Below are 23,799 nucleotides of genomic sequence, written 5' to 3'. Positions count from 1 at the left end.
TTAATAAATAAAGTGTTAGAATTCACAAGCAAACTCGACGCCCGGTTTGATTCTTATCTCCGACTGTGATTGTGACCTCTTCTTCGTCGTCGCATTCTGTCGCAGAAGGTATGCGTTTAAAACTAAACAAAACACGCTTACTCATCATCATACACACTCTCATCTCATTCATTTTGATTATTCATCCGATGAGTAAGAGCTACTTACTTATTTTCTGATATGAGGAGAGAATGCGTTAGTGTTTTTGGCATATGACGCGAACTGCAATGTCGACCAAAAGGCATTGTTCTCTCCCATGTCGGGCGAGGAGTGGGTGCATAATAAGCTCAGAAGAATGGTACAGTGCAAACTTCCACCAAACAAAAGTCAGCATTATAATATTCGTGCTATTCGTATTATTATGACGACGACGTATAGTTTGCGATGATGATAAAACTGAGGCACGACTCTTCGGTCATGTAACACAACGCAACCCACCTTATTAAATGCTCTTTACACATACATCGTCGTTCAATACGTTGCACGTTGTTGGTAGATCACTCCTCTTCTCTGTTGTTAAACCTACCTGAGAATACCTGATGATGAAAAATACCTGTGTTGTGTTGATGCTATTCAGTTCTTTTTGTATGTAGATGTGGGGCTAGTGTTTTCTCTCAGCTGCAGCTTATACGAGTGAGCAGTAAGGTATCCAACTAAAGGTGATCAGATAGTGCAATAGCAATAGCGATAAATTCATTCGAATCTGTCATACTTGCAGCGATTGCCTTGAAGGAAATGGTCCTGTTAGTTTTTCTCAGTCACTTGTCATCATTGGCTGTTGGTGCTACGGCTTGAGAATTTTTACTGTTAAGCACATTATGATTTTGCATTGTGTTGAATTGAATGTGCCAACAAGGTTCCAAGACGAATTAACATTTAGCAAGGTGCACACCAATTATTGACAATTCGTATCTTTTTTCCTCTCTCGTGCTTCCCCTCAAAAGTGAGTTCTCTGAGTTTTGAGTGAGATAATCAAAAATTGACCGAGGATTTTGAGACTATTTTAACAAGTGGTGGTAAAATATTATTGGATTTGTTCGACCTTCCGCTGTGATTTTTATCTACAGGTGACAGTCATATTTTGCTGGTATGTACATAAGGAAGGATGTGGTGTTAAAAATATGTGAACAAATTTGTACTTGATTAGTAGTAAGTAGCAGTGCAAATACAAGTGTAGAAAGAGGATTTTCACATAGGAAACTGACCCATTTTGGAATTTTAGAGTCAAAATTTAGACTGGAAAGAGCATTTTGTTGATGCTGCGTGTCACAAATGTGCCTGCTCTATTTTTAAGTTTTAACCGAGACTGGACGGATTACAATAATTATTATTAGCTTTAATTTTACATGGTTTTATTTCGTTTTGACGTGGTTGTTTTGTTACGCGTCATATTTAAATTAGTCAATTACTCTTTCTGCACTTATTTGGGATCGCTTAAGTGACAGTGTTTCTTTTTCTGCTCATTATTAGACAAGACGAGTAGCGAGAGAGAAGCCACAACATTTCTTCATCTTTTAGGAAGTGATGCGACATCATTTTTGTCTCAACTGTGTTTCTTGCCTTGAGAATATATAGTACGCGTCGGTGACAATAACGCTGTATGAGTACGAGATCGTTTGATAAATAAAATAGTACACTATTAAATCAAGATGTGGACCCCGACACATGTCCAAGTCACGGGTACGCATATAAATATATAATCCAAGTAAAAATACAAAAGACAATAATGTAGAATTGTGTGTTTTACAGTGCAAAGGGCACGTGGTTTACTTCAAAAGGGGAAAAATGGTAAGCAACTTTTTTTTAACTTTTCTAGAAACTAAAACAAAACTATGTGAATGTTTCGTGGAAGTGGAAGTGTATTTGCTAAAAATAGGTTAACTTTTTCAGGGACAAACGATGCATTTGTTACCATTGCCTTGGGCAAGGAAAAGTTTCAGACTTCAGTCAAGGACAAGGCGGAAGACCCCGTGGAATGGCATGAAGAATGTGAATTGTAGGTTTTCATGATGATTGAATATTTTGAAGGGACAAATTGAAAGTTTTTGGAAAAGGGTCGACTAATGAGAAAATCTTAATGCTTTACAGACAAATTCCCCGACAAGGAAATAAGGCTGACATTGTTCTAACCGTATTGCATAGAAATTTCATTGGGGACGAATTTTTAGGACAAATTTCCATCCCACTTGCAGAGTTTGACGTGTATGACAAACCAAAAAATAAGTGGTACGAGTTGAAAAGTAAACCTGGTCAGGAGAAGAAAAATAAGTATCGGGGGGAAATTGAGGTGTGATTTAAGATTTGTTAAGGATGTTGAGACAGAAATTACATGAGTGTTCATTAATGTATGTATAATATTTGCAGGTAAAAGTGCAATTTACAGTCCAGTCGGGCGTCAATACCGCTGCAAGTTTAGCCGATATCAATAAAAAAGATGGGATTCGAGCTTCACTTGGAACTTTGTCTCAAAAAATGGGTATGTGTTATATTGATTACGACAGTATTACACTTTCAGTTACTAAACGCAGCAATGAAATGATCTTATTTTTCCTTTATTAGGGGGAAGCTTACTTAGTTTGGGCAAAGAAAAGAAAGGAAGTCTTAGAAATTTGGCCAAAGCCGTTGGCCACAAAGTGTCCACATTACCTGGCCGAGGGAAAAAGAAGAACAAGGATGAGTCGTTTGGTGCTATTCCTGAATCCACGGGTATTTCCGGCTCAGAATTTGTCACAGTTAAGCGATCCAATCGCCATGATGCTGATCCCGGTGTGATCAGTGATGACGAGGATGAATTTAGGGTACTAATTGTCAAACTGAATAATTTTTTTAGCATTTTATGGAACATTTACATAATATAATTACATAATTGTTTTATCTTAGTTTGACGAACTATCTCACCGAAGCAGCCATAGTTCTTTGAGTGTTTCACAAGTTGCATTATCCACACCAAAGGACGGATCTTTAGAAAATCTTGGAGGTGGGGAATTCATGCGAAGAAGTCATGCAACTCCACCACCTGTAAAACAACCCCCTCCGAAAGTTGAAACTAAAGGTTTTCCAGAACCTGTCACTAAACCTCATCGATGGAGCAGTGGGGCTGCTGATGACTGGGAATCCAAATTATTTGGAAAGAAGGAAATAAAAACTGGTGCTTAGAAAATATTTTAAAATATAAATACAGTAAAAAGTAAATTATGCAAGTTATATTACAGATAATCAATCGATGGATTATATATTTTTGCAGATTTTGAAGCCGACATTTATGTCCCACAAGTGATTCATGAAAAACCCATTTTTGAAAAAGTGGAGGATAATCCCAATTCGGTAAGTCTCACATGTTGAACGGTATTATTTTATCATTCAGGTTTTCATTCATGCTATTTTTTGTCTCTTAGGAAATCTCAGTCAAACCGAAACATGTCACCCCACCCACTCCCGTAGTACAACAACAAGAACGAGAACCTGTCCCAAAACCTCGACAAGTTCAAAACGCACCAAAACTCGAGGAACCACCACCACCGGCCCCCAAAATTAATACTATTCAACCAAACGTAGCAGTAGTAGAAACCCAATCTTCGCCAAACACAAAGCCAAAGGAATCCATTCGGAACTCTGTAAAGGAATCTCTAGCCTCCATCTTTGGTGGATCGAACAATAAGCATGGTAAAATGAACTGGATAATAATTTCTAGAAATCGGGTATAGAAAAAAAATCAAGCAATGAATCATGCTCATTTTTGTCTGGCAGAAGAAACCCAAAAGGGCACCCCCATCGCTGTCACGAATCCCATCCGCAACATGAAGGACCACCACGAAGCCCGACTGCCACGGGACATTTTGAAAAAATATGAAAACAAGTCGAGAGAAGTACGTGCCCAATCTTAAATTTGCACATTTTTGCAGAAATTGTTTTTAATAGTGTGTGCCCTTATTTTACAGGACTTGATTGAAATAATTATCAACCAACAAGCCAGCGTGGAATATCAGAAGCAGAAACTGAGCGACATGGAGGATTACATTGATAACCTTGTGGCACGCGTTATTGAAACTCATCCGACCCTGTTACAAAGCCCTTTCGTCACTCGTCACACGCTGAAATAATTCCAAAATGATTGATACCACGAATTTTAATACGAACTTCGGTCTTATAAATGTGCCTTATGCTAAATAGTGCTGCTTTTTCCATACCACATTAGTGCCTACTAAACAAGCAAGGAAAATTACATGGTGAAGTGAGAGCAATAATTAAGTAATCGAATAATCACACACTCTCTAGTCCGCCCAGGATTTTACCCTATTGACTATAATTCCAGCCATTTTATGTTTCAGATTATCTTAATTGAACCTCTTTTTAATTAATATTTAACAAATAAATAAAATTACCAATTTTATCTTTTAGAAAAGTTGGTTACAAATGTGACCAACATAAAAGTACGATATCATGAAAAAATAAAGTTTTTTTGCCCACAATGATGCCATTTTTAACAATTAAGATAAAATAAACAAAACAAAAATGAGAAGAACAAGGAAAATCTGTTTGTGTGATGTCTTCTATTTATTTAATGACAATATTTAGTTCTACTGACATTTTTAAAATGGGTTGGGAATGCTGAATAGTATTTAAATACTATAAATTTAAATACAATACAAAATTCAGTATTTCGTACATGAAATATTAAATTTATTGAAGAAATAGGTTGTCTTAACATTTTGAAGTAAACAAGATAACAAGAATTCGAGAGCTTATTCCCAGAACTTATTTTAAGCACAAACGTCGAACACCCAGCAGTCACAACAGAGAGGTCATTTATAAAAATCCTGCAATGGGGTTGGCGTCATACCATTTGCCCCATTACAATCATACAATGCAACAACTCTATCATACCCTGGTTCGAGTAGTACAATGGTTGGAATTTAAAAAATAACAAAGTTTCGTGCGTACTTCAAAACATACAACGAAATTGAACTCATCTAAAAATTGACAATTTTGAATTCCATAAACATGGAACGGCTTTTGAAGTTGCATTAAATTTTGTGTTGCAGGAACAACATAACGTCGAGTAATGGTCTAATTAACGGCGTAAAAATACTTTTCGTAACTACGGATGAAGACGATAACGGTGCGCTGGTTTTTGTGTACTTCTGGTTGTGAAAAATCTCTCAACTTAAACAGATTAGAACAATAAAACATAAAATAATGTACTTAAAGATTGAATACTTTGTAGTATGTAAATACATCCATATGTATGTTGATAGAAATCTCTCGGGTACAAAAAGTCCAAATATATCGTTAATTGAGAACCTATAATTTTTGTAGGAAGGTGAAGGCAATTACAATGTATTACTATATAACGCTAATAAGATAATAGCCTTATTAAGAAAATTATTTACGACATATTGTTTTGCGCTGATGCAGTCATAGTGCTGGTGGAAAGGTAAGAGGTAAGCAGTTTTTGTGGCAAGGTAAGCTACCACAGCTCGCCTTCTTTTTCCTTTGCAGGAACTTCAATGACTCGAGGTTTGTCGATGATTCTCGCCGTACGGTTACCCTTTTCAACGATTCCGATGATCCACGCTTGATAACCTTCTTGCTTTTCGATATCTTTACAATATGCTGCCGCTTGTTCTCTTGGTAAACAAATCAAAAGCCCACCTGTAATACAAGTAATTAAAACCATTAAACTTCACAATCAATGACCCCTGATCAGATAGACCATTAATAAACTATACCTGATGTCTCTGCTGATAATCCTTGCAATAATTGAAACATATTTCCACAAGCCTTGGCAACAGCAGTCATTTTAGCTATCACTGGAAGGTTATGAATGACGAATGAAACTTCTGCCTTTTGATTTCGAGCAAGATTTTGTGCGTGGCCCAAGAGTCCAAAACCAGTGACATCGGTCGCACCATGAGCATTGTACTTGTGCATCAAACGCGCAGCTGAATTATCAAAGTAAACGTTTCAAAATCATCGTACATATTTTGATTTGATATTTTATTTTATGAACGCATCTTACCAGTTCTATTCAGTCTGGCCATAGAGTCCATTGCTCTATTATATGCTTTGCGAACATCATCTTCATTTACTACCAACTTGATACGGTTCCATCTTTCTGGCATATCAAGCCACTGGTGCGCGTTAACTGCAACCTGAGTCCCTAATGGCTTTGTCATTACTAGAACGTCTCCAGGGACAGCATTCTCAGGCCTATGCAATTAAAATCAAATTAAAATAAAACACTTATGAAAATTGAGGCTTATTTCTACTATGCCACCCAAAAGTTAATCAAGTAAGATCTCACATGATGATTTCTGGAGTTTGACAAACCGAGGTGGCAACACCACCCACTGTGAGCCAAGGATTTAAAACAGTTTGTCCTCCTCGAACGTTTGTGCCAGCTTCGACAGCTCCATTCTACAGTATCAATAATCATACAATAACATATTATTTTAAAAAACATCAATCAATATACACGTAATTACAGACCTTGAACCCTCGCATCATTAAGGGAACTACGACGTCTCTTTCCTTATCAGTCAGCTTTGTTGAGACGCCCATCAGCATCAACATGTTGTCACATTCAGTCACTCCCATAGCATATAAATCGCTGAGAACATTGGCACATGCAATTTTGCCTGCAAAGTCAAACAAGTGTTGTAAAATATAGGAACATGAACATAGTCTAACATTGTTATTAATTGTGGAGGATGGCGACTGAAAATACCTTGCATATATGGATCATCAACGAGTGGATAGAAAAAATCAGTAGTTTGAACTACACAAAAACCAGCATGACGTAGTGGACTCACACAAGCATCCATCCCAATACCTGAAAAGAAGACAAACAAATTGCCACATATTTTCTTTATTTCTTGCATACTTATTTTAAACACATACGGACAATTAAACCAACAAAAAGTAATCACTAACTCACCCAGCGTAGGTACTCCCCCTCCTAACTGCATGTATTCTTGGGTGGCGCTGGGGTCATCTTGTATTCCCTCCAAGAGTTTCGTGAGAACCTCCTACATATAAAAAATGATGACATGAATACTGAACCAAGTACAATAACGGTGGGTGAGAATGACCGAGAGTCAAATCTTTCCCAGTGCTCGATTTGCAGACTTTTCCGCAATTTACATTACACCCCCCCTTACCTGGGGGACTTTACACCCTCATCCTTTTAAATCAGCATATTTTGTTAGGCGGAAAGTCGCATCCAGTTCACAAGCAACTGGATCGAACGGTCGTCTCGCAAGTGACCCTGCACCCCCCAATTCCAGGCATTCCGCTTCGGACTCTGTTGCAACTGGAATCAATTCCTCCGCCTGAAGTATCGTCCCATCGTTCATGTCCGCCATCTTGAAAGATAAGCACAAGCAAATTCATGACATATTTGCATCAAAATTTCATGATCCTCTAATGTATGCAAATAAAAAATACTGACCGCTGGCACTTTTTTTATCACTAAACAAACATCAACAATTATCCCTCACGACTACTAAAAACCCTCCCTGTCGTGACCTCAGGGGAACGTTGTCTCCCTTAAAAATGGACCCACAACCACAAGAAAAGATGCAAAATCCTATGATTCAGCTTCTCTTTCTCATGCTCTTTCTCTCCTGTTGTTGTGACTTACTCAAGAACAAAGTGCTGATGGCAGGTCAGCCAGGCAGGGTGTCACATATTTCGTGGGAGAAAAGGATGTGAAAAAGAGATATGTGCCCCCACGCTGGGGCCGACCCGACCCGTGGGGGTGCTTACCTTGAAAGGTGTGAGTTTTTGGAGGGGGGTGGTTTTCCGAATTTACAAAAATTCCTCCTCGTCTTTGAACGACCGGGGATGAAGAAGGGTGAACGAAAACGAGTGTGCAAGCAGCAGTTGTTGGCAAAGTTCAGTGCGTAGCCCGAGACTGGAGTGGGATGGAAAGTGCGAGAAGATGTGGAAAATCGTGGAGAAGACTTGCGTCCTACGCTCTTGATTCCTACACCGACGCCACCGCCAGCCACCACTTTCCCAACGTTGCGGGCTAGATTTTTACCTCCGCCCGGTATGGACGCCTCCTCGCCCTTTGTTCATCCGCCAGCACAGCACTTGAGCCCAGCATGCAAACAACAAGTGCAAACAGTGGTTTACTTACATGCAAAATGTGCATATATCCATCCACCATACTTGGCTTATATGTTGATTTACCTTTATTTACTTTACAAGGTTGACTGGATGAAGAGATTATTAGGATGGAAGTATGAATTTGTTGCAAGTTTAGTATGCAATGGGTTTGTGTAAGTTTAGATCTGTTTAAAATTAAATGAGTTTATAAATGAGCTGCCTTACGGCGATAGAAAATTATGTATTTAAATAGTTTGGCATGTGTTAAAGGTTTAAGGCCTCGTTATTATTATTTTTTCATTAGTGTAGAATCAAGAATGAAAAAATATTGCATATGAACAACCTTAAGTACACCTCAACTCGGAACAATGGTTTTTATTGTATTGTGACAAGGGTTTCACTATTTGCAACTAATTCGTTATTCCTCAACTTAAAATTAGGTGCGATGTCAGATATTTATTTAAGGTGAATAAAATTACTAACCATTTTTTAGCAAAATTTTATTATGTATGCTTAATACTTGGAGAAAAATTTTGGATTATTGAAGTACGCTAAGCGGTTCAACCTCACCATCAAAATGGCATTGTTTCGCCCTATGTCAGTACTTCCCCTCGACCCCGAGGGGGCAAAGAGAGCGCAATAAAAATTAGTAGAAATTAGGTAGTAATTTAGTAAAAATTGAGGCTGGACTGGAAATGCAGCATTTTTTATAAGATCGTGATTCACGGTAAGTATTACAATGCCCCGGCCAACTTGTCACTTTTCTCCACTGCTCCGAATTGCAAAACAACTCCAGACAGGTTACTTTACTTTGAGCCGTATTTTACAGCAGCCGTTTATCTGTCAACAAACCGGAAATTTTGTGTGGATAAGTAAAATGGAGGCTATCTTTCAAATTCCCTTCAAAGTACTGGCAGTCCCCAATGTCAAGATCCGCAAACCGGGTTGGCTGGTAATAATCGCCGTTTCATACTCCTCAGTCCTCAATGAGGACTCCTTATCGCATGTTTGTAAATAATTTATTAAATGTGTAAAATGTTTACAAACAGGTCCAGCCATCCGCCATGGTAATCTTCAGTATGGCGCTGTTCTCATATTTTCTGGTCACGGCAGGTAGGTCAAGATGAATTTACGGTTAAGCGGGTTTAGCATTATTTTTGTTTTTAGGCGTCATTTACGACGTGATTGTTGAGCCACCGGGTGTTGGAAGCACGGTAGACGATAGAGGAATTTCAAGACCGGTAATTAACTAGGGAAATTCATAATTATTAAATTGTGGTTACTTTATGGAGTATGCGTAATTTGCTTGATAGGTTGCCTTCATGCCGTACAGAGTTAACGGCCAATATATTTTGGAAGGGCTCGCTTCCAGTTTCCTGTTCACTGTTGGTGGGGTAGGCTTCATCATTCTGTACAACAATCACGGATATAGTGGAACCTACAAGTCACACAGTCGACTTGGATATTATCTTATGACTGCCGTTGGATTCATCTGCGTCCTCGTTTCTGTACTGACCACTCATATATTTATGAAAATCAAATTACCGTAAGCATTAAATAGAAATTGCTTCGAGTTGAAACTGGGGTGCAGTGCTGATAAATAATACTTGTGTTTCAGGGGTTACTACTTGCATCCGTAGATGGTACTAGATTAATTGGACTTACGCCTCCAGCAGAATTTCGTGTACTTCACTTGATGGCTACTTTTGAAGCAAGAATTGTTGCTACATAACTTGTAATACTAACTGTTCACATTATTACGTGGTTAAATCATTAAATTTCTTAACGTTAAATACTGCTGTGCCTTTTGTATCCTACTTATTTGCAACGTGCTGTTTCACATTTATAGCATTACATGAAAAATTTTACTATGATTTTAATTTTAACTTCTCGATAATGTTGCTATCCCAAGTATTTCGCTCATTCATTTTCACCTATTATATTTGTTGAAAATTGGTAATTTCATCTGAAATTAGGGAATACTGATTCATGTGAGAGAATGCAAATTGATATGCAGAGATGCTTATCCGAATTTCTCTCTCAGATTAAAGTAATTTGCTTTCAAGTGTTCAATTAGTTGGTCATCATCGTAAGAAAAATGCCTGGTGCTGTGCTTATAAGCTGTTATTGTGTTGATTGCGAACTTTTAATAATATGCGAAAGTATTAGGAGTCGCAGACTGTAAAAGGCATAAAAACATACCAAATTAAAAGGCTCTGTTGGCATATGCAAGTTTAAAATTGAACTATGTTTGGTCTTGTATGTGTGTGCAAATTATAATGCAAAAGTACGAAAATTTTATGCTCGGTCGTGTCGTGATGAGTTCTGATTTTCATGCAGTTGTAGATTTTATGCTCCGTTGCGATGAAGTTTTGTGACATGATTTATGAAATTGTAATGATGGAATTATGCTAAGGTAGGTGATGTATATGATGAATGAAAGAGTATGACAAATAAATTATACAACAATAGGTAAATACAATTGCAATTAAATTTATTAAGTAAGAACATTTATCCAAACATATGAAATCTTTACATTGTCATATACAATAATCAGTCAAAATCTTATTTTTATGTTGTTAAATACAATCGTCAAACTTTTTAAGACTAGATTACAAACTAAATAAAATTAAAACACTGTAATGCGTCCATCGTTGTCGAGGGAGGCGATGAATCCAGTTTTGGGGAGGATGGCGACGTCCGTGGGGGTTGAGAGGCGGGTGTTGGCGTAGAGGGGGCCGTGGATGGTGGTGATGGTTCGGATGAGGATTCCGGTGGGGGTGAAGACTCGGAGGGAGTTGTTTCTCGTGTCGGCCACGATCAGGTTCCCAGCTTCGTCGACTTGTAGTCCGGATGGGCGATAGAGGATTCCAGGAGGGATGAAGGGCAGCAGGGTCAGTTTGGCATCCGTGAATCGAAGCTGGTTTACTTGGTGGAGGTTGAAGTCCGAGACGAAAAGAGTGTCCCCCGTCAGGTTGAAGGCCAATCCACGAGGATAGTTGAAGACCGACTTGTGGTCTTTCCAGTTTCCACCAACTCGAAATTCCCGAAGATAGCTCCCAGCTGCATCAAAGAACTGGATCCGGTGGTTGCGAGTGTCTGCCACGGCGACAGTGGATCCGTCCGGAGAGATGGCTATTCCCCACGGGTAGAGGAATTGTCCCGCCAGATGTCCTCGTCTCCCAAAAGAGCCCAAAAATGACCCGTCCTTGGCGTTTAAGATCTGGACGCGGTGGTTGTCCTTGTCAGAAACGAAGATCCGATCCGAGTGGACATCGTAGGCGAGGCCGACGGGTCTGAAGAATTCTCCTGGTCCAGCTCCAAATTCTCCAACGGTGAAGTCCAGAGCTCCATCGGGTTGGTAGACGATCAGCATGTGGTTGACCCGGTCAGTGACCCAGAGTTGTTCCGTTTTTGTGTTATAACAGAGTCCCCACGGGTTGCGAAGTTCGGAAGATTGTTCCATGTCCGAAATATTCCAGGTGAGGATACGACGAATGGACGGCTGATAGTTTCTTGAAAACCGGATCCGGAGGGGGCAGCCTCGAATGGGTTGCGTGGCGTCGTGGCAGATCGTAACGGTGTGAATTCCGGGAATGACGGGTCGAAAAGTGTAGAGAATCCCACATCCGCCGACGTCCATGCAGTTGAGAATGGGAAGAGCGACGTTGTTCTTGGGTCCCACGATGACGATGGTCAGGCGTTTGAGGTCGTCCTGGGTGGCTGGTTCCTGGGCGATGAGCAATAACGAGGCGTCCTCCGAGGTCAGAAAGGATTGATCTGGCAGGCTGAGGCTGATGTTGTCCTCAATGTCGACAGGAGTTGACTCTTCCAGGAGTCGGTTCAGTTCAAAGGAGAGACTTGTCCAGTCCACGACTTCGTCATCCCACGGCGACGGCGGAGAGGGGTCCGATGGCGAGACATTGGTCGTGTTGTAGCCAGAATCCAGAGAAAGTTCTTCATCCGTGGAGTAGCAGGGCAGCAGGTCCAGAAGAGGCAAGTTGAGATGCATCCTGGCAGCAAGGGTCCCAAATTTGTAGTCTTCTAGGCAGCAGGAAGGTCCAGTCCACAAAGGCAAGGAGGTCCGGGCAGAGGAGGCAAGGTGAGATTCCAAGAGTAGAAGGCCAAGTGGGAAGTCCAGGTCCAGTGAAGGTGTTGTCCGGTCGAGGTCCTCAAGAAGTGTGGATGCTGAGTGGGGTGGACGGAGCCCTTTTATTCTCCTCCGTTCACTCACTCGCAAGCACAAAACCCGACCTCCGCGACCCAATTCCGCGATCCAACCCCACTACCGGGCTTCGCGATCTGACATCGCAACTCAACTACGCGATCCAACCCCACCGTCAAACTCCAGCACCCAACTCCAAGATCCAACTACGCGATCGAACTCTTGCACCCAACTCCAAGATCCAACTACGCGATCGAACTCTTGCACCCAACTCCGTGACCTGGTTGGAAATTCATTCTCACATAGTTATTTCGCAGCTTGAGTAGTTTTGACAATCTTTGTTGACATTCTGTGTCAGAATTGTCTTATTTATGAGTTTGAAATGCTTGGATTTTATTTTATCGTGGCACAACATATGAAACAGACTTTGATGCGAAAATGAAGTAAATTAAGATTTCGTAAATTGTTTCCTGAATTTAAGAATGTTACATCATAAATTATGAAGATTTTATCATAAAGGACTGCAAAGATAATGCACAAGATGGATATTTTCCTACTTTTTCGTCTTCTTACATAAATACCCAGACTCTGAGCATAATATAATCATCCCAATGACCACACCATTTTTACTCCATACTTAAATCATACACAATTTACTAGTGCATGGAAATCACCATTTATCCAGTCTCGCTATCTGCATGGAAAGGTGAAAGTCCTAAAAGTCCGCATGGCAAAGACATGCCGGCAATTCTCCAGTCTGGCAACAAATGCCAACGTCCTGTAAGTGCAGGCGCAACTCTGTGATCCAACCCGGGTATTTATTTTTACCCACTACCAACGTTGACGAGTTTTCTTACGTATGTATGAATTTGACGGGATTTTCGGACTCATGGTACATATACATTTGTATGTGCCATATCACATCCCCGAGGTTATTGTGAGTTCTCTCTCAGTCCTACTTTCATCATCAACATCGTTGGAAATTACAATTTTTTAGCCACAAAGAAATTAACTCTGCAATTACATTGTTTCAAAAATGTAACTAATCAGTGATCTTAGCTGACACTTCCAGCTGTCCAGTCGCCAATACGAAGTAATCAATCTCCTACACTCATGGTAAGTTGTGGTTTTGATTAATAACCTCACTTTCTGTAAGTTTCATGGCATGTCAAATGGAAATCTGCATTTATAGTTTTTAAGCATATTTTTTTTAATTGGAGGAAATGACAATGAAATGATTTGAGTAAGGATGAATATATCTCGTCGTTCTGTCACAAATTATGCGCACTCGTCAATTCTCTGGTAGTTCCAGCAGCAGTACTGTTAGTTACCATTTGATCTCTTTATATTAATTTCTAATGACGTAGCACAAAGAGTTCCGCATCAATTCTCACTACGCGGTGTGAATGGAGATTTATGATGAGTAGTACAAATAATTATCGGCTTGTAATTCATGAACATCATGTTTCACCAGAGAGAAATGACCCCAATAAGTCTAGTCAGTATAATTATTAAATTGCTTTAAATTATTAAGATAACATAATGTTGAATCGAGTCAAGATTGAGGCTGCAATTTGTTCATCTTGCTTAATTGAGTTCATTTTGTCACGTCACGTAGTAAAACTAACATGTTAAAACTTACGAAGACTAGACCTCAGTCGTAGAATTAATAAAATGGTTAATCACATTTCCGGAATTGTTTCAGGGTTAAAAGGTCCATAATCTTGGGCAGGGAATCCGCACCACCTTGCTCTAAAATTAATACACAATAAAACATCTCTAGCATCGTGGAAATTCAGTTGCTAGGTTTCGTCCCGTCGTACAATCGACCCTTCAAGAATGGCGTCAACCACGACCACAACAACGAAGCCATTATTCACCATCACTCCTGCGTCAAGCGTGTCCTCAGTTTGTGTCGTGGAAGGTCCACCACCTTCCACGACCAATAGAGGAACCTCCTCCCCGTCTGAAGTATCCATCGGCATGGCGTACTCCGACTCCAACACGAGGCTCATGCCAGCCACCCCCACGGACGATGTGTCCAGCCAGGACTCGAGGGAAACCCTCTTGTCCGGGGAGAGGAAGGAGACTGGATTGTCCATTTTCCTCCAAGTTTTTCCCCCCTTTCTGATCGCGGGGTTGGGAATGGTCTTTGCCGGACTGCTCTTGGACATTGTGAAGGTATGAGTAAAGATTTATGCATGATTTATGTATGTAAAGGCAACATTTGTCGATGGAACTTGCAGGATTGGCGTGTTTTCCGAGAAGTTCCAGAGTTTCTAATACTGGTCACTCCACTTCTTGGACTGAAAGGGAATTTGGAAATGACTTTGGCATCCCGACTTTCTACTCAGGCCAACCTTGGAAATTTGGACGGTGATAATCGTAGGTGGACGATTTGTTGGGCAAACCTGAGCTTGATTCAGGTATTTGGTGTCATGCAAACAAGTTATTCCCTCTCTCTTGGTAATGAAATACAGCAATTTATCCCAAATTTATTAGGTTCAAGGAGTCGTTGTGGGGTTTCTATCTTCCATCGTGGCCATCATAATTGGGGTCGTGCTGCCTGGTGAAAGCAGGGCGTTTAACATTCGTCACGCCCTCGTTCTCTGTGCTAGCAGCATTCTGACGGCAGCAATTGCAAGTTTTGTGCTGGGATGCTTGATGATCTTTGTAATATTTCTGTCCAGAAGAATTCACGTTAATCCGGACAACGTTGCTACGCCGATTGCTGCGAGTCTCGGAGACATTACAACCTTAGGTCTCTTGGCATACATTGCAAGATTCTTGTATTCTGGAACAGGTAAGAATTTACTGCACATTTTTGTGTCTGTGGGTATTTCATCTTTAAATGTGATTCTATTATACATATTTAGAACCATCTTGGATTCCGATTGCAGTTATGGCATTTTACGGTTTGACTTTGCCAATCTGGGTCTACGTGGCGTATAGGAATGACTGCACCAAGAACGTTTTAATCAACGGATGGACTCCAGTTATTTGTGCAATGTTTATCAGCAGGTACTTTACTAGAATATGTACCTTTTAATTTTGCATTATGCACAATTTGTCCATGAAAATAATCGTCTCGTACAAATAATTAATTGCAGCATGGGGGGCCTAATTCTGGACAAGGCGGAGCAGAGATTTGCACCACTGGCTTTGTATCAACCAGTCATCAATGGCGTCGGGGGGAATTTAGTGTCCGTTCAAGCAAGCCGAATTTCAACTCGGCTCCACCGAGATTGTGCTAAAGGGCAACTCCCACAAGGATTAGTTACATCGTGGGGTTCCCCATTTGACGTTTATCTTAAAAGGGGTACATTTGTAAATTAAAGAAATTGAAATTGACCATAAGCGTGACTGGTTTTTAAAAAAATTGTTAAATTTGTAGGCATCGATTCTACAGCAGCAAGGGTTTTATTGGCAAGTAGACTATTTGAATTAATAAAATTAAAATCCAAATCAAAGTTAAGTACGAATAATTTATTGTTCCATTTTAATCAACGCAGGGAATGGTGATTCCAGGACATATCTTTTTCTTGACTATTACCCATTTTATTTCAACCGACTCCCAAGATTCGTTTGGATTTGTTATATTTTATTTGACTGCTGCCATGATTCAAGTGAGATTTAAAATTATCAAAGTATTTATTTCAAATAAATATTTACCATCACATTTTTCAGGTTGGAATGCTCCTCTACACGGCGGACATTCTGATTCGATGGTTATGGATGCGAAATATTGATCCGGACACTTCAGCAATACCTTATTTGACCGGCTTGGGCGATTTGTTGGGGTCAGCGCTGCTTTTCTTGGCATTTGCAGCTGCGAGTTTCACTTGAATGTGAAACTTTGGACTTTCGATAAGATTACATTTGTCTTTGTTAAATGATTTCCGTATTCTTGCTGTTATAAAAAAAGTAAGGGTTCGGCCGTTTCACTCACTCCACGTCCACCCGAGCAATATACATGTAGTGCATAGTTACAATTACTTCTTATCAATGGACCTGTATAATTTCTTGCACACTTTGGGCAAGGTACATAATTTATCCGAGTACCTGGTTGTTCTTGCACCTGATTACAGGGGTGGGACAGAAGAAGGAGCCACTTGAATTTTAGGGGTGGCGTGTGATGCACAGTCGCGGCATTTTCAAAATTTGCATATGTCATACCCAGATAGTTAACGAAAATTTAGCACTATTCAGATTTTCCCTACGGTTAAAAATGCCCCTGCAGCACCCCCCAGAGTGCGAGGCACGCATAAAAGTGTTTTCCAAAGACATACTGAGCCAGAGAGCGATTGTTAGAAAATTTGCTGCAAATGGATTTATCGTCGATCGAAAGTACGTTTCTAATGTACTTAAAAACGTTGGAATCAAGCGGAGGGAAAAAGCGGTTAGAGCTCCACCCCCACGGAAAGGATACCCAAGATCCGCTTGAACCAAAAAGTTTATCCGGAAAATCAATTTTTCGCCAAAACGGTAAATCCACCAACTAAAAGTTGCATGGCGAAAATGTTAAACGTTAGTAGGAGAACATTTCTAGAGTCATTCACAATGACCTACAGCAAGTGACTCGTAGGAAATCCCGAGATCATGCTCTCATCCCAACTTATTTCTCACAAAATATCAGCCTACACCAAGGATTTTTAAAAAAGTTTGGGTATAACAATTATTCCTACTATAGAAACTCTCGTTAGTTCCTCTGATATCAATCCGATGTTTTTTTTTGGATTCGAGTACTTAAAACAGAGCCTTCTTGAAAGGAAAACGCGTGCGTTTTGATGCACTTTGGAAAAGTGTTCAGGACGAGTGGTGCAGAATCACTCTGAAAATTGTGTCAAAGGTCATGACTGGTTGGAAAAAGCGACTGAGGCTCGTTAGATAAACTAAAGGGCTTCACACTGAACCAATTACCAAACTTCACAAACGAATAATAAGGCCGGAATAAATTTAGGCAAAGTGGCTCCTTCTTCTGTCCCACCCCTCTGTATGTAAAGATTACCTGTTAAATATATTTTACCCTGATTGAGAGACGGTTCTACCACAACTTTAGGACGATTAAGGTTTAACCACCCTTAAAAACAGAAATTTAAAAATGAATTATGCATGTATGAACTGGGAGCGGAATGGGTGTAAAAATATAGTAACGAGTAATACAGTTGTTTATTTTCTGGGCCAAATAATCGGTTTCAAATTGGTTTCCTGTCTCAAACTATTTGATTTTACCTCGATCAGTATTATGGAAATATATTTGCACATCATCAGCACATATTATTCCCTGCTCTTAATAACTGCATTAGGATAATGGGAGTCGTTAATAATACAAATTTTAGTTTCCTGTCCCTTAATAAACCTGTGTTCAGTATTTGCGTATAATTAATAAGAATAATTAAATGCAATCCGAGAACAGAGCTGTGCACTGAAATTATTTCAATAAATCATGCAAACTGACAAAAAATCTCACCGATTTACTAATTGCATCCTAATCCATGTTTCTAATGTTGTATAATTACTGCATCAGTTTTGTGCTTGCTAATTTAAATAACTTGCATCAACTTGAGTCACGACTTATATACTGCTCCAAAAATTTATTAACAAAAAACAACATTTTCTCGACATTTGTGTCTACTTAAGTACATACATATTTATGTATCACACAGTGACGAACTAAAATTAAGTTGAATCACTAGTTATGGAGCACTCATCGTCAGTACTTTGCACGAAATATTATAGAAAAATGATAATCTCAAATTTATACACTTGACGTAATACCACATTATGTAGCAAGACTTGCATAGCTTGCATTGCACAGTTTCGTATATGTAAGTACTTACTTATGTAGTTGCGTAGAGGATTATGCCCATAATTATGCTCAAGTAGACTGGCTTTTTAAAAATTGTAATATAGTAATAAGTTGTAATCCTTTGCAAATTGTTAAGCACACAAACAGAGCTTGCAAAATATGAACGGGAAGAATTCGTGACGCACAATTATGCATGTACGTTCAAGGAAAGCTAATGTCCCATCATCAAGGATGAGCAGTTGTCAGACTTTTAAAAACCATAAAGTAAAACTATGCAACAAACTCATGAATATATAATATTATTATCAAAGAGGGTGGCGAGACAGAAATAATAAATCATCAAGAAACACTAAAGGAGGACATGCAAGAAAGGCTAATAAAACCATGACCTCGATCGCAATCCCGGAAAAAGTAAAATAAAATTAGTGAGCTCTATTTGTCCTTTACTGTCCAAGTTTAAAAAATTTCCAGTCCGCGGATCAAGTGTTGAGTTGTGGATGAGATGAAGGGACAAATGTCAAATAACAATAACAATATGATCATTGTCTTAATTATCTTCGAGTTGGTCTGTGAGAGGACACCTTTCTATTGTGCTTTAGCTCTTCGTGCTTGATTTTTCTTGGCCTTCAGCCACATTTGGTGAATCGTCCGGTAGGAAACCTGAGCCAGATAGTTGGGGAGGAAAAAGTCACCCCATCTGATTCCGAAAAGCTGGAGGACAATTTATAATCATGATGAGGACACGGTCCATTTAGGTACAAATACAAGTAAAATAAAGCTTATCAGACATACCATAACACGGTGAGGAGGATAAGCTGCCGTTCTGCTTTGCAGTCCGATCGTTTTCAAAGCCACTTTGGTGTATTCCGTAGCTGAGGGTGCTGTGTAGGAGGACATTCGTATACGACTCATATTTGTGGCGACATATCCGGGAAGCACGCTTTGGACGATGATACCCTTATCGGAATACTCGGTTATCAAGTCCCGCGACAACTTATCCATAAAGGCCTGAGCACAGAGAGGAATACAAATTATCATATCACTTTCGTAACTCGTAACTCTTAATAATAAATATATTATGTGGTCTGCAATACCTTTGAAGCACCATAAACGCACATCAACGGGGTGGGAGCAATGGCAGCGATAGATCCGATATTGACCACCACACCGCGTCGTCTTTCCACCATTTGTGGCATCACGACACGAATCATCATTGTGACGGAGACCAAATTGCAGAAAATCATATCCATGCACAACTTGTCGCCGTTGGGCATGTCGAGAAAGTACTCAGGATAAGGGTACGCCATCCCCACGTTGTTGATCAGCGTCCCAATTTCCAGCCCCTCCAACTCTTTACGAATCGTCTCATAAATCTCGACATCCTGAGTGAAGTCGATCGCTATTACTTTCACATTTACTTTGAACTCTGACTCTGCAGTGGGAATAAGGAAAACTTGTTAAAAATACCGACGCAGATAAACAGGTCAAGACAAGTGAAATGACACATGATAAGGACATACCAATAGCTGCAGCAACTTTTTTAAGTTTATCCAAAGAACGACTGATTAAAACGACGTCAATGCCTAATCTAGCAAGCTGAAAAATAAGTAAAGGACAAATATGTAATTGTGCAACTTTGAGAATCGATACAAATCAATGGAACAAAAATTAACATGAAACTCATCAAACTTTTTTCAATTTCAAGTCGTTGACGATCACATTTTTTAATTAGGAAAATTATTTAGAGAAGAGTGGAAGTGAACAATAAGAAATAATTGCCTATGCATAAATTATTCGTCCAGCGGACTGGACTAGACAAGAAATTAGTTAGTGTTATTTTAGCTTGCCATCCTTCGATCTTATAAGATTTAATACCACAGAAAAAAATATTAAAGTGCAATATCCATAGTGCAATTACTGATGGAAAACAATGGTAGCAAGTGTTCTTACCTCTTCAGCATAAGCCTTTCCAATACCGTCCGTGGCTCCAGTGATAACTGAAGTATTGAAAAATACACGTGTATCAGAGGATTAATGCGTAGCAATTAATGGGACATTCACGGATGGAAATTTAAATTGTATAAATTTGGCATTCAGTTCATTCTTAAAGTAATTCTCAAATTTTGAACGGGTAGCATTTTTACATGAACGCATCAGCGGTAACTACTATTGTCACACACAATTAAACAGGGCTTTAAAAACGAAGTTATTAAAAATTGGCGAAAAGTTTTCCATAAAAAACTAAACAAACTTTCAGAAAAGGTAGTTAAACAAACAACAACCGTAATAAAACAATTTTATATTTATTTAAGACATCAATTCAAGTGCTAACCTAATTGCCAAATATGATACATATATTGTTGTAAGATCATTAAATATGTTGGCTACGAACTTTAAGGCACCTTAACCATAACAGGTAAAAAATTGGGTTATGATTATGTGATCGTAAACTTAAGTTTGACTGGATTATTAATGTGCATACAAGAAGCGATTACAATGTATGCATTTTTTTCTGTTTGGCAGCTTCAAAAACCAAAAACTTCGTTATGGTCGACTAATTTTTTACGCAAACTCTTTAATACTGCTAATACTTAATTTTGTTTGCATCATCATCACCACTAACAAGTTATTCGTTGTGGCTGAATTTTTAGTCTGTAAATACAGATGTACATACATACGTACGTTCATACACTGTACCACTTGTGCTGTACGAGATCTGCTTAAACAATACATCTTTTTTTGTTTCCTGCAAAAAGACAATTGACAACTGACAATGCCATTAAAGCCATTAAAACCTGGACTTTTCAAGAAAATCGCAGTATCTGAAGAATCGAGATACTAATAACGTCCGTACGTGAGCGAGAAGAATCAGGAATTGGCTATTCCATTCTTAGTTAACATTGGGCTTCATTACAGAGATAGTTCATGTGATATGACAACTTTAGCTTGCCACACTGAATGAAAAAGGCAAACACTTTTTTCCCCATTAAACCGTACCGCATTCATGGGATTTCCAGTACGTGTAGCCTTGGTACATATGTATGGATGGCCTATTTTCAGAAAATTTGGGTGTTAAGTGCAAGGATGACAACTACTTATTCAGAGCTATGATGTTAAATACAAGGCCCATATTTCTTATAATTTCACATTTCTGAGAATTCACCTCCTCCTCATTTAAGTGCTTCACGAGTGTTTACTTCTCATTTCAACCGTCGGAAATATTTTACTTCCCTTGGGTCCAATTCTTTTGCGAGAAATTAAACACAATACGAAAAATACACCAGGAAGTAAATATCTACTACGAAATATACCTCAAAGCATAATTTTATGACACCCAGCAAAAAACTATGAACCCTGTAAAACACTCATACCTCTACAATTTACATACGTTCACTATCATTTCGTTATCTGCAAACTGATGTAATACATTTAACTTAAAGTATAATTTACTCATTCAACTTAATCTGGTTGTCACATTATGATTGTCACCCGTGTGCATCCTCCAACCTCGCAAAATGACTCAATGTTGGGCAACATTAAATATTAGTAATTAAATATTTTTTGCACCGCAGCGCGCCTATGCAACATGCTACATTGCATTGTAATGTTAATCCTAATCAATTCAAGCATTTTTCGAATTTGTTGTTTGGCCACTTAGCAAAAACTAAGAAGAGTTTGTTAAGAAAGTCATCACAACCTCCTTGTGATGAGCCTTTTGTGAAGTATCTGCTACGATCAGTGGTGGTCAGAAATGCAGACATAGGACGGAACAGGTATACGAAGAAATGAAAGTCTCTCCCTCACACACACATGCAAGAAGTCTTGAGATTTCTCCTCTAACAGAATTCTCTACGCAAAGTGTGAACTTTATACAGCAGCTCATTTTTCTTCGTTACATATTCTTTATTACACTGTCGAATTCTATGTAAAGAATGACACGAAATGACTTCCATAACTTCCATTTTTCACAATTTTCTGTGAGAAAGGGAAACTGCATGAAGTACGGCGGATGATGCTTGTCATGCCACGTTCAAGATAAATCAATACTAAATAAGTATTGATGTTTTCTATGAATGGTTGCTTTGTCAGAGTCCAATTTAAGTAAATGGTTCACAGTCATTCTCATTGAAACTTGACCTGACCACCATGAACTAAAATCATCAGATGGTACGTAGTGACTAATCAGATGGTACATACATACATATGACGAGATAGGTCTCGCAATTGCACTGACCTAAGGGAAACACACACAATCGCACCACAAACACACGTAGAGCAGATAGAAGTACGCAGCTATAATGAAACTAGTCTTGTAGATATGTATTTGTATACCTGCCCACTTTCCCATCTTCTTGAGGTCAGCATAAGTCCCCATGAGTTGACCAAGCCAAGTGTTGTAGATAACATTTAAGAGTTCAAGTCCAAAATAGACAATGATGAACGTCGTTATCGCTAAACCGGCCCATTCTAAGGAATTGAGACCGAAAATTGTAAAAGACTTGATAGCTGCTCCCCAAGATAGCATGGTGACGGCGGTGAATTATTTATTTTTCCTCGTAAAAAAAATAGAAGAACACGAATAAAGAACAACCAAGAGGGTTGTTGTTTGAAAAACGAAACCAAAGGCGACAACGAAGGGCACCACCACAGAGGAGAGAAAAAAAAAGAAAAAAAATGAACACCAAATTCACTGATGAAATCACTGATGAGAGATGATTATATATTTTTGCTCTTGTGACGACTCCTCGCATGGGTGAAGTGAACACCAGGAGAAATGGTCACCTCCACCAATTCACAACCAATCCAACTCTAGAACTGGGTTTAAGTCGTCCAAGCGAGAGTTGTTTAAATCTTTAAATTTTAACGAATCCTGTTTGACTATCACTGCCGTAGTGCCGACGCTATACTGCTCTCAAATGTCTTACGGAACAAGCCTTTACACGGTGATGAGTTGAGTGGTGGAGTACCAACAACAAAAAGACCAAGCAGTACAGAGTGTAGTGGTCAGTAGTGCGAATGCATTGTGGATTTCAATCCTGTACCATCCAACCCTCCGTCATGCCTTAATAACTTCACCTCAAAATGAGGACAGTTCATGTATTTTAAGAAAAGGTGTCCCTTTACGAACGGCTCTGGAAAATAACTACAGTTTTGAACAGCTTTCGGAAACTAAAAATAGGATTAAACCCAAACCGGTGAATTAGGTGAATGTCTAACAATCACAAATATATGCACGTGAGCATATTTTGTAAAAATTGTATAAACCACACACAAGCACGTACTCTCCTCAATAGTAACATTCCATCATTATGTTTTAGGAATTCACGTCTTTAATGCATCTCTTGAAAAAGCAAGTTTTCCACTGTAAAAAACAATGAATGATAACATTCAGCCCTATCCTCAAAGTAACGAAATACATTAACAAACAACATTAGGGCAGCCGTCTCTGACATATGAGGCGAGATGAGGCGAGATGCGATGCAGCAGTCCAAATCACTTTAGAGTTATATACGTTATGTATGATGAATTCTAACCATGCCATCCATCGTGGCAATGATAAAAAGATTCCTCGCAACGCACACGTACATCTGCAATTTATACCCGTAATAAGGATTCGAATTTGAGGGATGTAACAAGTTGTCTCGCACTCTACACTTTTTACGAAGCAATCTCA

General features: G+C 39.2%; 6 protein-coding genes across 10 annotated transcripts; 3 read left to right on the top strand and 3 right to left on the bottom strand.

Annotated features, from left to right (window-relative positions):
• The first annotated feature begins 705 nt into the window (after positions 1-705).
• LOC110850623 (rab11 family-interacting protein 1) lies at positions 706-4,561 on the top strand. 3 transcript variants are annotated; one of them, XM_022098080.2, is made up of 12 exons: positions 706-1,126; positions 1,510-1,719; positions 1,789-1,827; positions 1,930-2,035; positions 2,128-2,326; positions 2,404-2,515; positions 2,599-2,837; positions 2,920-3,187; positions 3,284-3,363; positions 3,435-3,702; positions 3,790-3,905; positions 3,978-4,561. In XM_022098080.2, exons 2-12 carry the CDS (start codon positions 1,689-1,691, stop codon positions 4,137-4,139), a joined length of 1,620 nt encoding a protein of 539 aa, XP_021953772.1. In that variant the 5' UTR covers positions 706-1,126; positions 1,510-1,688; the 3' UTR covers positions 4,140-4,561. The 3 variants fall into 3 exon arrangements, with proteins under 3 accessions (XP_021953772.1, XP_021953770.1, XP_021953769.1); XM_022098078.2 differs by having other exon boundaries at positions 708-1,106; positions 3,787-3,905; XM_022098077.2 differs by having other exon boundaries at positions 708-1,126; positions 3,787-3,905.
• A 141-nt stretch (positions 4,562-4,702) lies between these two features.
• LOC110850624 (inactive selenide, water dikinase-like protein) lies at positions 4,703-7,991 on the bottom strand. Of its 2 annotated transcripts, XR_002547991.2 has the most exons (10): positions 7,807-7,991; positions 7,200-7,403; positions 6,977-7,067; positions 6,767-6,871; positions 6,529-6,677; positions 6,344-6,456; positions 6,059-6,249; positions 5,769-5,981; positions 5,430-5,691; positions 4,703-5,340 (listed from the first exon to the last, which is right to left on the bottom strand). XR_002547991.2 is itself a non-coding variant. In XM_022098081.2 (9 exons), the coding sequence occupies exons 2-9, from the start codon at positions 7,401-7,403 to the stop codon at positions 5,507-5,509; spliced, it is 1,251 nt and encodes a 416-aa protein (XP_021953773.1). In that variant the 5' UTR covers positions 7,807-7,990; the 3' UTR covers positions 4,703-5,506. The 2 variants fall into 2 exon arrangements, 1 of the variants encoding a protein (XP_021953773.1); XM_022098081.2 differs by having other exon boundaries at positions 4,703-5,691; positions 7,807-7,990.
• A 705-nt stretch (positions 7,992-8,696) lies between these two features.
• Positions 8,697-9,944, top strand: LOC110851265 (oligosaccharyltransferase complex subunit ostc-B). 2 transcript variants are annotated; one of them, XM_035853345.1, is made up of 6 exons: positions 8,697-8,878; positions 8,981-9,103; positions 9,201-9,264; positions 9,319-9,392; positions 9,465-9,697; positions 9,770-9,944. In XM_035853345.1, the coding sequence occupies exons 2-6, from the start codon at positions 9,029-9,031 to the stop codon at positions 9,789-9,791; spliced, it is 468 nt and encodes a 155-aa protein (XP_035709238.1). In that variant the 5' UTR covers positions 8,697-8,878; positions 8,981-9,028; the 3' UTR covers positions 9,792-9,944. The 2 variants fall into 2 exon arrangements, with proteins under 2 accessions (XP_035709238.1, XP_021954669.1); XM_022098977.2 differs by lacking the exon at positions 8,697-8,878 and having other exon boundaries at positions 8,932-9,103.
• An 836-nt stretch (positions 9,945-10,780) lies between these two features.
• On the bottom strand, positions 10,781-12,163 carry LOC110851089 (protein lin-41). Its single transcript, XM_022098725.1, has one exon. It carries the CDS (start codon positions 12,161-12,163, stop codon positions 10,781-10,783), a length of 1,383 nt encoding a protein of 460 aa, XP_021954417.1.
• An 899-nt stretch (positions 12,164-13,062) lies between these two features.
• LOC110850804 (solute carrier family 41 member 1) lies at positions 13,063-17,731 on the top strand. The gene is made up of 9 exons (XM_022098375.2): positions 13,063-13,432; positions 14,022-14,497; positions 14,563-14,742; positions 14,819-15,119; positions 15,193-15,337; positions 15,427-15,635; positions 15,711-15,742; positions 15,829-15,942; positions 16,004-17,731. Exons 2-9 carry the CDS (start codon positions 14,156-14,158, stop codon positions 16,160-16,162), a joined length of 1,482 nt encoding a protein of 493 aa, XP_021954067.1. The 5' UTR covers positions 13,063-13,432; positions 14,022-14,155; the 3' UTR covers positions 16,163-17,731.
• Positions 17,732-17,895: 164 nt separating this feature from the next.
• Positions 17,896-23,045, bottom strand: LOC110850806 (very-long-chain 3-oxoacyl-CoA reductase-B). The gene is made up of 6 exons (XM_022098376.2): positions 22,458-23,045; positions 20,076-20,122; positions 19,646-19,721; positions 19,220-19,557; positions 18,918-19,133; positions 17,896-18,836 (listed from the first exon to the last, which is right to left on the bottom strand). Exons 1-6 carry the CDS (start codon positions 22,648-22,650, stop codon positions 18,711-18,713), a joined length of 996 nt encoding a protein of 331 aa, XP_021954068.1. The 5' UTR covers positions 22,651-23,045; the 3' UTR covers positions 17,896-18,710.
• Between the last annotated feature and the right edge of the window lie 754 nt (positions 23,046-23,799).

Source organism: Folsomia candida, unplaced genomic scaffold, assembly GCF_002217175.1.
Source record: "Folsomia candida strain VU population unplaced genomic scaffold, ASM221717v1 Fcan01_Sc006, whole genome shotgun sequence".
Taxonomy (NCBI): domain Eukaryota; kingdom Metazoa; phylum Arthropoda; class Collembola; order Entomobryomorpha; family Isotomidae; genus Folsomia; species Folsomia candida.
Note: the sequence above shows the minus strand (reverse complement) of the source record. Positions and strands in the feature narration are given on the sequence as shown.